Raw genomic sequence first — 13,554 nt, 5'->3', positions numbered from 1 at the left:
GTCACAACATTTGTCCCATTTTAGGTTTTTGTCAATGACCAGTCCCAAGAACTTATAGTCATCGACAATTTCAACAGGCTGACCATCAATTATAGTGGGTTGAGGGGGGGTAGTATTTTTCCTAAAATTAACCATATTAAATGGTTAAACCATATTTAACCATAAATAACTAGTTCCTTTGTTTTTGAAACATTGAAACAACTTTAGGGAGAACTTGTTGCACCAGTTAGTAAAATAATTTAGAACGGGCCCATGACAGTATTGTCACGGATGTCGGAAGGGACGAACCGTGGAATGGTAGGAGAGCGGAAAAAGACCCTATGCGTAGCGATGGGACGGGGGCTAGCCCAGGCTCAGCAGTTCAGGAGTTGTATAGAAACCGATGCCCTCAGGCAGCGGACGTGGGGCGACCTGGTGCTAGGCGGGTCTCAGGACAACTGAACAACAATGCTGAGCGCAGAGGAATGAGTGACCCGAAATATATAGCCCCAGACAGAGAGACACTGGAAGGACAGCAAAGCACAGGAAACTAGGGACAGGACAGAGTAGGAGCACCCTCTGGCTGCAGAGGACGTGACAGGTATTCTGTGTCCTTTAAAAAACTGACCAGGGCTGTGTCATCAGCAAACTTAATGAGATGTCCATCTGTGTGTGTTTGCTTATGCAATCATTAGAGTACAAAAAAACACAGCCCTGTGGTGATCATATTGATGTGTAGCAAATGTCAGATAAGCACTTCCCCAATTTGACCTGTTGAGACCTGTTAGTTACATTACCTTTCCTTACTTATACTTAAATTTTAAAGAAAACCTCTCCAGATACAGGGTGAATATAACTATGAGCTGAGGTGGTTGTAGATTTCAATTCAAAGCAGGTATAAAACCCATTCAGATCATTGGCCAACTGTTGCCCATCCATACCATTTAACAGAGGTACAGTGCTGAGGGATATTGTCCATGCTTTTAATACCCTGCCATGCCATCGTGGTGTCACCTATTGTCATGGTGTTGTCTATTTTTACCCTACAGTATATTGTTCCTTAGCTTTCCTGATCTCCCTTTTCACCTCTCTCTACACTTCCTTCCTGAGCTGGGTGTCGTCTTGAGAAAAAGCTTGTTTCTTTTTTAGGAGGAAGTGATTAAGGCTTTTTGTTACCCTGGGTTTGTTATTGTGAAAAGCCTTAAAGCTTTTGGTAGGGATGATGGAGTCGACCTAAAAAGAAATTAAATCTCATACCACAACAGCGAGTTTGTGAATGTCCTCTGATGTGTTTTTAAACACGTCCCATTGCATGCAGTCAAAGCAATCCCGAAGCTCTCTGAGTCCCAGGCTTTTACTGGTCTTGACTCCGGTTTGATCCTCTTGAACAGCGGCTGCTAGATCGGCCTGAGAAGCACAGTGTTGTGTTTGGAGTTGCCCAGTGGAGGTCTTGCGAGGGATGAGTAGGGACTGTACCGTAGCAACGACCGATTATTTTATTCAACCGCGTGGGGCAGGGTACGTATTAGTAATATGTTGAAAGAAGTTATTTAGTGTGCAGCTGTTAAAGTCTCCTAAAATAAATTTAGGATCATGTGGGGATATGGCGTCCAGTTTCTGGGTAACATCGAAAATTATATTGGAAGCCTTTACCACATTCACTTTAGGGTGGATATAGACGAGAGTAATAAAAAGTTGTGGAAATTCTCAAGGGAGACAGAAGGGGCGCAGAGAAACACTGAGCAGTTCAATGTTAGGTGTGCACAGCCAGCCAAGTTCACGGTAGTTTCTACATGCATTCAGTGCACAATGAAAAAGGTTTTACATACACTAAAGTAATCATGGCTATCTCGTAATTATGAGATAATTAATTATCTCATAATTACAAGATAAGAGTGCAATTTTGTTTTTTGTTTGTTGTAGCTCAGTGTTAAAAGAAACTCAAACTCCATGCATAAGGCTGAGGTTAGGTTTGTGTTTTTTTTACTGTGTTCATGACTCCAAGGACTTCAGTAAAGCAACAGTGTGTCATGCCATGAGGAAAGTGGTGTGTACACTAGAATACTTTGTATGTGCATTGATAACATTTCCCAGCCATACATTAATGAATACTATGAAACAGATGTTTCATGAAAGAGTTGGTAATATTCTCATACTGTTTATCCACTGTAAATGTAGCTTCTCTATAATGTGGCATTATGCAGGGGCGTGTCCAGTGTGGAGGCGGAGCCCTGGTAGAAGGGTGACACCTCGCCTTTGTAATCCTAGCTGTTTTGGCTTCCAGCTGATGAGCCCCAGCTGGACGGGTCCTGTAAAGGCACACTGGACACCCTCCTTTGTGCCCTTGTGCCTTACGTGCCCTGCTCACCAGATTTGACCCCAATAAACAGGGGAAGTCCAGTCTGGTCAGTGCTCTGCTAGTGGCTCTTTTTTCCCAGGGTGGACCCCATTAAATAGGGTAAGCCCAGACATTTTTAGCTGGCTTAAGTCTTTCTGCAACTTGGGGAGAGGGGGGAGCCTCACCTATACTACTTGACTCACATCACAAAAATTTGGGAAAAAGGCAATATCCAAATAAAGGAATACATTCTTTATAATGGTGATGATTCCTCTTCTTCCAATCTTACTCTGCTCATGCTTTTTTTGTTGGCTAAAATCAGGGCACATTTTCATTCTGAGGATTGCCCTAAACTGATGATACTCAAATATACATCCATACCAAACCTGACACTGACATGGCTGTCTCTATTCTATCTAATTGCATCTCTGACATAAAAATTTGGATGACTCAAAACTTCCTTAATCTCAACTGCGACAAGACTGAAGTCATGCTTATTGGTACCCCCCATCAACTTCGTAAAGCCAGTCCTGTAACCCTTTCTGTAGATGGCTCTGTACTTGAGCTTCAATCAAAATTGAAAAACCTTGGGTTATATTCAATTCTGGCTTAACATTCGACCCACATGTGCAGCATACTGTCAAAACATCTTTTTTTCACCTTAGAAATATCGCAAGACTACGCCCTATGCTATCATTAACTGTGGCTGAAAAGCTGATTAACACATTTGTATTCTCTCGAATTGACTACTGAAATGCTCTACTCGCAGGGGTATCAAAATCTACTCTGAACAAACTGCAGTATGTCCAAAATTCGCAGCCAGAATCCTGACCAGGTCTAGTGCAAGTGTTCACATTACTCCTGTCCTGGAGTCCTTGCACTGGCTTCCGGTCAAATTCCGTGTAGACTTTAAAATCCTCATGCTCACCTATAAGGCTCTGCATGGCTTGGCACCTCAGTACCTGTCTGAACTATTATCGCCCTACTCCCCACCTCGCAACCTCCGCTCTTCAAATTCTGCCCTCCTTACTGTCCCCCAAGCCCGTCTACATTGTATGGGTGACAGGGCCTTCTCCTATTATGCCCCCAAGCTCTGGAACTCTTTGCCCAAGGATATCAGAGAGTCACCCTCTCTAAACTCCTTCAAATCCAGACTTAAAACCCTCTTCTTCAGAAAAGCCTTTACTTAACTGGTTCCAATCTTCACCCCTCTGCTCTTCTTAGTACCACCACCCACGGTCTTCCCTATATATTGTAATTGTCTTATCTTGTGTATTCTCCTTATTTATTGTTATACTCTTCTTATTTATTGTTATTGTCATCCTGTAAAGCGCTTTGAGAAGCCACCTTTAAAGGCGCTATATAAAATAAAGTTTATTATTATTATTACTGTATTGTACAGTATTACTGTGGATGATATTCTTGTATTTTGACTTGACCTGCTGTCAGGTGCTCCCATTTACAGCTACTGTAGATACATATATTACTGTACATAAAAGTATATTGTATGATTATACAATATCTTAAAGAGGAGCTCCATTTCAATGCCATAATAATGTGTGTGTTTTAATGAATGAGATGAGATCCACATATAACAGTGACTGAGTGTTTATTATGCCCAAGACAGGGCATACTGTAGATTCATACAGCCAAGACACAGTGGGAGATCAAGGCCTGTAGATCTTATTTGCTATACTGGCTTCTTCCCTAGCCACACCATAACAGGAAAATGACACAAAACAGATTTAACACTATAAGGACTTAATAAGCATGTGAAGTAAAAATAGTGTTTTTAAAAACATTAAACAGAAAATAACTTACTAAATAAAAAAATAACTTACTAAATAACTACCTGCTATAATGAACTACTTGCTATAATAATATAAATTAACCCTTTATGGCCTGACCTTTCCAATTGAAAAATAACTCAAGTTTTCATTTTTCTAAAACAATATTTACAGAAAGCAGGACTTAAATGTTCTGACAGGTCTTTCTATACCAATGTGGAATGTAACCATGTTAAATATTCTGATGCTTTTAGGTTGTCAAATGATTTTGTTACAAGGAGTGCATGTATTGTTTTGTTAGGTACACAAAATGATCAATAAAAACAAAAACATTTTATATTTGTGCATTGTAGCTGTCATTCATGCAAAAGGAAAACCTTTCCGAATGAGCACCTTGAATGTGGCCAAAACATTTTTAGCGTCACAATTTATGTCGGGCTCATTGGGAGATAGACTGGACCAGGAGCCCAGATTCAAAGTTCACAGACCTCTTCTACTGCTGGGACATGTGATAGACTATAATGGGGTTAAGTAATGCCAATACATTTGTGCTTGCGCAATTTTTATAGTTTGATCTTGAAATATCTCATTGGATTTCATAATTAACTTCCAAATTCAATTTATCTGAGATTCTTTTTACAGCAGCTACAGTATATCTTCTCTCTATTACAACAGATTTAATCTCCATAGTGTTCTACAAAGGTTTTGTTGGCACAGGATGACGGATTTGATGCTCCACCCTCCTGCTTACGGTGCAGTAAAAATGTGCAGTTAATCAGATTTAAGCCAAAATTGCTTCAACCATTTGCCTTTGTGTAACGCAGTTAAAATAACTTAAGAAAATCCTGAATGAGTTAAAAATGTTCTGTGAAAATGCTCCCAGATTTTGGCTAAGTAATCTGAACCTTGTTATAGTATGTCTAGTTATATATAGTGTTATAGTGACTTTCTGTCCTATTTAGTTTGGGAAATTCTGATTTCCTTTATTGTGGAATCCTAAGGCCACAGTCAGCCAAAACAAAATAAAAATAATACTAATGTTTAACTGTTATTATTAAAAATAAATTTTAATTATAAAGCACATTTCAAAATGAAAGGAAGCTGTAGACAGCGATAAAACAGAAGAAAAAAATGAAACAGGAACATACAAGAAAAAAACTGTAAGGCAGTCAAATACAGCCATATTAATAAGGTGAGTTTTAAGTTTAGATTTGAAAACAGTATAAAAATGTGTAGTTTGGAGTAGGACCTATATCTATACTACACATATCAAGCACTACAATATTACTACTGAACCAAATTGTAGAGGTCATTAGAGTGATTGCAGAGATCTGTTTACTTAGGCCGGCTCAAAATATTTGTTAGAGCAAACAAAGGTGACTTGCCCTAACTGCTGCAACAAAACATGCCCTGCTATAAGTGTTAAAAGAAACAATAACACACCATAAACAAGGAAAAACAACTTCTGTTACTGTACATGTTAAAGTGTGAAGTAGTAACTTTTTTTCTCAGTCTGTACTATATATAAGAGCTGAGAAACCCTTGCAGTTTGTCTGTTCTGTGAGGCGACTCATTGCGTATTGCTGTACTTATTGAGGATCAATAAAACTGAATCTGCACAAGACTTTCCTGTTCCCATGATGAAGAATTTCCCACAACACCCTCAACGAGTCAGAGGCATTTGATAACAACTGTGCAGTGACATAAAAAGCACGGTCACCAAACTACTGAGATTAAGTCCTAGGTACAGTGAGTAAAGGATCAACCTCAACTGAAGCCTATGGGAGGAAATGTAAACAGAAAGGAGTTCAGAGATGTACGATGGAACTGTATTATTTAGAGCCTCAAAAGTTGGTAACAAGATCTTACATTGAATATGTGACATTTTAGGCAACCAATGTAAAGATTTAAGTATAGGAGTGATATGCTGCCAGGGTCAGAAGTCTGGCTGCAAAGTTTTGGACATATTGCAAGTTACTAAGAGGCCACAGAGCAAAATGTTACAGAAATAAAGCCTTGGTGTTAAAGAGGCATGAATCAAGCACTCAGGATTGAACTACTAATATGGGCATTATTTATAAGGTGAAAAAAGAGGTCTTAATCATTTTTTTCAAATAAGGGTTAAAACAGGAGATCAAGATCAAGTGTGACTTCATGACTACAGCTGATACCTGAATGGGGCATCCACCATTACTGTGAAGCTTTTCCACCTTACATTTGCTACCCACCAGTAAAATTTCTGTTTTGTCACTATTTAGCTTCAAGGAATTTGATGTCAAAAAGAGCTTGATGCCAGTCAGACAAGAAGTAAGTGACAAAGGTGGGAAATAATACAGGGAAGAGGTTTTAATGTAAATCTGAGTATAATACACATAACAATGAAACTGAAGACCATGTGTGTGTGTCATCTGACTGAGAGCAAGCATAAAAATAATACAAAAGCAATGGGCTCAAGACTGAGTACCGCAGCAAGCCATGATTGACTGGAGCCATTTAGACGTATGAGGGGATTTATGCAGACCAAGGGAAACAAATTGCTTCCTGCTATTAAGATAAAAACAGAACTAGTTGAAAACAGTACTATTGATAGACAATGTCTCTAAGCGTTTGAGAGATATTTAATGATTACTGTATCAAGATCCGCACTAAGATTGCACAAGCAGCATAAGAACACCTATAGCCATATGAGTCAGATGCAACAAGCAAATCATTAACAACCCTGACAGTCTCAGTGCTATGATTAGTATGAAAACCAGACTGGAATGGTTCAAACAGATCATTAGCTATCATGTGAGCCTGTAATTTATATGCAACCACACATTCTAAAATCTCAGATACAAATGGTAAATTAGAAATTAACTGATTTGTAGTTCATCATTACATCAGAATCAAACTGAGGATTCATTAGCCAGCAGCCATATCACTCTGCAACTCACAACTGGTAACCCATTGAAGCTAAGCAGGTGTGAGCCTGGTCAGTACCTGGATGGGAGACCTCCTGGGAAGGTTGCTGCTGGAAGAAGTGTTAGTGGGACCAACAGGGGACACTCACCCTATGGTCCATTGGCCTCATTACTCTGTTCTCCTCCCCACTGATAGCTGGTGTGTGGTGAGTATTCTGGTGCGCTATGGCTGCTGTTGCATTTACCTGTAAAGTGCTTTGAGTGGAGCGTCCAGAAAAGTGCTATATAAGTGTAAGCAATTATTAATTATTATTAGTAGTATTGGCTGCACATTCATGTGGTAGGAAGGGAGATTTAGTCCTGAGTTGCATTCTTTTATCTAGAATCCATGGTATCTGTCTTGCTGGCCTGTCTTGTTAGCATTGCATTGGGTTTCAAGTTACAAGGGCGAGTATTATGGGTTTCTGGGTCTATAGAATGTAGACCTCTGGGACACAATGTTTTGTATTGATATTTTATCAAGCTTTGACTGAAATTATTACTCTTTCACCAGAGCTGTGCCAGTTCTCAAGTGCCAAAACATATACTACTGCATGAGAATATCTTTGTCATTCAGGTATTATAATTGAAGCGGCACGGCTTATTAATAATACAGAAATTAAGTTTGCTGCTCCATTGCCAGTCTCTCTCCCTCATCTTAGTGGTGCTGGACACAGAGGCCATTCCATGTGGTTCAGATTTAAGGTGTTTTTCTATCTGATACAGTTTCCTGATAAGGAACAACTCCCAAGGCTGAGATTCTCCCGCCACCCTAATGAATGGTCATCTCTGGCACCTTACTGTCTGGGAGATTCCAAGGGAGATTCTCAACCCAAGGTTTACAACCCTAAGGCCAGAGAGCATTGTTACTCATCCTCCACCTTGATCAGCCAATCAGGAACTGGTAGGGCAGAGTAACCCTACGTGGGTCTTGAAAGCCCATGAAACTTTCAACTAATGAACGACCGTAGTTCCTTCAGATAAAAGAGGCAGCACAGGGCCCAGAGGGTGCCCCTCCAGGACATTCTCAGACTCAGCTCGGACAATCACATGATGGCCAGTGTGTCCGAGTACCAGGACTTTACTTTGTTCTAAGAGTCAAGACCGGAGGTTGCTCATGTGTAATCAAAAGATTCGACCGAGGTTAACCCAGCAGCAAGCCTCGCGAACCGCTGGTAACCCACCGCGAACGCTCGCCTGATCAACGAGTGAACTACGGTTGGAACTGTCGACAGCTGAATCTCAGTATTCAGGACTAGCGCTACATCGGGAACGAACCGGTCTTCTTCCCGTCTAAAGAGTGTGACTTGCTTGGACCCGCAGTCACTTTCCATGTGCACAAACTCTCGCTAGTTCAGCCAGGACTAACTATCTGGTCTTCAGAGAGTCACTGCCAACGCGCCGCGGCAGGAATACTCCCTCCTTCTCCCACACCTCCAGCCGCATCAGGACTGCCTGGCACCGGGCCAGAGGATGCTGATTGGATGCATCAACAGCCTGTTGCTGTTCCTTTGTGTCCGCGGGAGATCTGAACCCACACAGATTGGATGAGTATTCAACATTCTGCATTATAGCTCGAGAATTCAATTTTTACCTAAACCCCAGTTGATATCAATTTAATTCCTATGAGTGGCGTATTTGCTTTTGAGTATCGAGTGTAGAAGTTGTAATCAAAGTTCATTAACGAAATGGTATAAATGAATGGTATACTGAATGTATGTCTCTCTTGGTATTTGTAAGTATTCATTATTGAATATATACCTTTTGTATTCTACTAACCCTCACTATAAGATCTGTTATGTTTATATGCACATTTTATATGTTAATAAATGTATTCTCGTGTATTAGCATCCATGTGTGTGCATTACTGAGTTATTCCGCAAAGTCGGTTTTCTAATAGCCATCAAAGAATCATTTTGTGACTTGCTGCTGCAATTAATAATTGTCCCAGTAAATGCACAAAACCCCTACATAATTATTTAAGTTACCACTTGTTGTTTTCCTGAGCACCCTATATGAAACAATAAAGTTTATCTACTTGCCTGTGATACATCCCTTTTGTCCATATACATTATTTATTTATTAAAAATGGCATCATCCATAATGACAGAATGCCTAAAATCATTGACACAAGAAAGGAACAGTAGTAGCAGTACAGATACGCGTGGCACTCCACTAATTATCTCAACCAATTTAGAGGATTCTCCCCTTGTCAGCACTCAGCTCTTAATCAACATGCAGCATTATCTTTGATTCCTATTGTTTAAATTTAGATTTAATTTTTTTACATGGAACATTTAAAAATATACTTCTAGAAATCTAAAGATGTCAAATAATATTCTCTAATTTAATCACTGTTGCTTCGTAACAAAAGAACTGCCATTTCTATAATCATGTTGGCAATCTATTAGTCTATATTCACCTGATTCCACTTTGAACCAATTTCTGTGGTTGTGACGGTTTTCCAATAGGGAGGCACACACCCTGTCCTAAGTGTTTAAAACTATTTGCCCTTGGATAAATCTTCCGTGGTGTCTGCATTGTGACAAGCTTTAAAACTTCCACCTACCTTCAATGCAAGGCTGTAAGTGACTCTGCTCCACAGGTCTCTTTCCTCAGTGAGATGAGACACCTGGGACTCTAGCCTGCGCCTTTGCATCTCGTACAGCTCATGGTACTCTCCTACAAGGCTAGAAAAAAGAAGTGTCTGACAGCTGACAGTATTATCATAGAACATATGATCATTAAACCTACCTTTAACTTGAAACTTAAAGTTAAATTGTCTTTCCTGCTTTTGATAATATGAACAAAGAAGTAAAGGTGAAGAGGAAACATAAATCTTTCAAGCTCACTGTTATTATGCCACACAATCTGCTTTGTGTTGTTTTCCCACTCTTGGTGGTAGAGATGTGCCCATTTAAAATGTGCAAGGTGTCATGCAGCATACCACAACAAATGCTGACAAACCATGTGGCTGTCTCAACAATTTTAATAATAAAATTAAATTTTATTAAAATAAAAATTAAATTAAAATTAATAATAAAATTAAATGTTTTTAAGAGAGGCTAGCAGTTACTTGAATGACTTTCAAAGAATGACTTATGGTTGCATACTATATGTTGCATTGTAGTTAATACAGGTCTGCACTATATAAAGGGTTTTTGTCTAAGAAATGTAAGAAAACTACACTTTTACCACAACACCACCACAATAAATTATTAATATTATTAATAATATGATGTTTTTGTGTGTTTCAATGCAAGTTTTGATGCAGTATTTTTATTCAAATGGTTTCTTTTTGAAAAACATCTGGTTTTCCTTCCTTTGCAAGCAATTATAAACTCAGTAAGTTTCATTGTTTTTATCTATTGCTGAAGTAGGTGACAATGGGAGTGTCTAAGAATCTAGATAAAGTGTGTAACACCTGGCAGTGTAAACATTTCCAGCTTCGAAGCAGAGGGAATGTTTGCTGAGGGGACCCAGAATCTGTGATCAATACAATTACAAAATCACTAAAGCTTACAGTATCTTGGTATACCTTAGTTCCGTGGCTCTCAAACCCAGGTGGTACGCCAGATAACCCTGGAAATGTGTTGTGTGCACTGAAAAATTGGGACGCTTTTCATATTTTCTATTTTAATAAAATTCATTTATGCAGCCTGCGTACTACGATACTGCATGCGCTAATACTTGAGTGCGCACAAGAGCAACTACAGTATGTACTTCTAAACCATTGTATAGGAATGTACTTGTAAGTGACCAATTGTATTTAAAAAAAAGTTAGCTTCAGCAAATAAGGAGGTAGAAGAATGTGCATGGTTTTGGAACAGTGGCAATCTCGTGAGCACAGGAAATCGTGATAGATAACAGAAAAATATTTAAGAACTGTTCTAGGTTAATTTGAGAAAAATACACCGAGCGTCTCTGTGTTTCGCTCCCATGCGCTTCAAATAAAAACTTATTTTAACTTCTGAGATGGACTCCTGAAATGGAAACGGGGAAAAATGCAAGCTTGCGGATTTCTAAAGCAGGTAAGGCCCACGCTATTTGTGAAGAACTTTGTTTACTGTTGGCAAAAGAGCTGACACGTATTATGTGTGGAGAAAAAGCTGCTAAACAGCTCGACCAGCTGCCCCCTTTTGAAAGACACAGTCACTCGTAGAATTACTGATATGGCAGACGATGTTAAAAGTACGCTGACAGAGTGCATAAAGATGAGCAAATGCTTTTCACTGCAAATAGATGAGTCTGCAGATGCCAATTTGCTCGTTTATGTTAGATACAAGTTTGAGGGTATGTCCCATAAGGACTTTCTGTTCTGTAAGCCACTACCAACAAGAAGTACAGGAGAGCACATACCTGTATTTCAGGTTCTGAATGAATTTATCGAAGAGAATGGCATCGACTGGATAAAATGCGTCAGAGTTTGTACAGATGGTGCTAGAGCGATAAAAGGCAGACAAAGGCAGACACAGCGGTGTAGTTGCACGAATTAGCGAGGTTGCTCCAGATATGAAGTGGACGCACTGCAGCATCCACCGCGAGGCCTTGGCCATCAAGAAAATGCCTGAGGATTTAAAATCTGTTCGACTCTGTTGGGAATTGTATCAAGGCTCGACCAATGAATTGACATCTGCTTTGCTCGACTAAACAGGCTCACCCCTCTCACTGAAATGGTGCTTTTTTATTGTTTATTTTTAATTGTTGTTGTTCTTGTTGTCATTCTGTAAAACGCTTTGAGAAGCCACCTTTAAAGGCGCTATATCACATAAAGTTGATTATTTTTACAGTATATGTATTATATGTGTGTGTGAGAGTGTGCGTGCGCTCATGTTGGTCTTGGTTTGATCAGGGGTGGGACTTGGTCTAAAAAGTTTGAGAACCACTGCCTTAGTTAATTAAGTTCTGGGTAAATGATTTTGTCAATCCACTGTCCAGAAAAAGACCATATATAATCAGATCAGGAGAAGAAAAGAGGAGTGAGATAAAGGGGAAAATAGAGGTCAGACCATGTGAGAGAGGAGGCAGAAATAGACGGAACTTGAAGCTTGTGCCAGGCGAGAGTCCCTATTTCATGATCATCTGAAAAACAAAACCCTACTGGAGCTAAGATTTTGAATCTTGCTAAAAGAGCTTGCTATTCTGTAGCTTTTAGGGAACTTGGGTTTATTGAGTAAAGAATCCCTTAGTTTAAAACTGCCTCTCTTGCTTAGTGGGTGTGTTTGAGAATAGGGAGATAGACTCCCATTTATTTTTTGGCACCTGGAAAGATAGAGAAATAATAAAGTAGATAAAGTCAGAGAAAGATTTAATCGTAGCTTGTATTCTATTTAGTTTAGAAGGCAGATTATAGCTTCTTTGGCCTCTGTAGGCATTATTGAAGAGCCGGGTACTTGGTAGCAGCCTGGGGTTTTCTTGGTGGATTAGACATACTGTACATCTCTGAAACGCCTTGAATGTACATTCTGTATAGAGAAACTTGTGTGCTGTAGGTTTATGTTGCGTGTAGTGTGTGTCACTGTCATTGTTAATAAATATTTGATTAACCAAGTGTGCCTGAATTAATGTTCTTTTCACCACATCTGTGCCACAGAACAAAGAATTAAATTAACTATAACTATACCAACTGTTCGCATATATTCCGGAGAAATCATTTACAAATTGGGGGTTATGAATATTTATTTTATTATGGACTAATCTGGTTGGTCAGTTCCTGATTTTCTCTATCATTTGTAACAATATTATAAATAATGCTTCTTTGTGTTGCAATGAAAAATGAAGCACTTGTAGTTTTTAATTTACAGTAGCTCTTACAACCAGAGTGATGCTTGATTGCAAAACTCCTTTGATATTGAAAAGGATCTCCCTCACTTATTCATTCTCTCTCACCTGTTCACTCTTTCTCTTTTTTCTCAAATACTCTAAATTAAGGATAGTTTAAGGTCTGAAAAATATAACAATTCTGTGATTTTTGAAAGCTGGTAGTGGGATTTGAATTTCTGCTCCTGGTAGCATGAAAAAGTGTACACCTCTGCCCCACACCATCTCCACTTTGCAGGTCTTAATGACTTTTCAAACTGAAGAGGATCCCAGCCACCTCAAAGGGGAGAGGAGGAGGATTCAAAGAAGATGCAAACAGTATATCTAATTTGGTTTCAAAATATTACTAATCTTAAATTACTGGTGTTTATAATATTTTTAATGCCACTTTGAGATGCAATGAAAAATGAAACTAATTGTCAATTAAATGACTGCTAGGTCAGATAGAGAAAAACAAACTGAAATCCTTTTCTCCCTTCCACCTACTTGTTCCTTGATAAGATTATCAGAACATTTTGTTGGCTTTTTGAACCTAGTTCATTCCACACAATGCATTGTAGATATCTGCTGACTTTTAATGCAAAAGATGTTCTTTAAAGTGTAATTTATGATACAGTTCATCCCCAATACAAATGGTGATGCACAATAGTTTCACACAACAGTGTGAAATGCTTCCATGAGCTGGGCA

The 13,554-nt window shown here is 39.1% G+C and overlaps 1 protein-coding gene across 1 annotated transcript in view; it reads right to left on the bottom strand.

Annotated features, from left to right (window-relative positions):
• axdnd1 (axonemal dynein light chain domain containing 1) overlaps positions 1 to 13,554 on the bottom strand; it is a 58,018-nt gene that overhangs the window by 19,060 nt on the left and 25,404 nt on the right. Inside the window, exon 11 of the mRNA XM_088927561.1 lies at positions 9,616 to 9,736. Coding sequence (XP_088783687.1) covers positions 9,616 to 9,736 — 121 coding nt within the window. The remainder of the gene's footprint in view (positions 1 to 9,615; positions 9,737 to 13,554) is intronic.

The sequence above is a fragment of the Atractosteus spatula genome, chromosome 11 (assembly GCF_055471065.1).
Source record: "Atractosteus spatula isolate fAtrSpa1 chromosome 11, fAtrSpa1.hap1, whole genome shotgun sequence".
NCBI lineage: Eukaryota > Metazoa > Chordata > Actinopteri > Semionotiformes > Lepisosteidae > Atractosteus > Atractosteus spatula.
The sequence above is the reverse complement of the archived record's forward strand: the minus strand, read 5'-3'. Positions and strand labels throughout refer to the sequence as shown.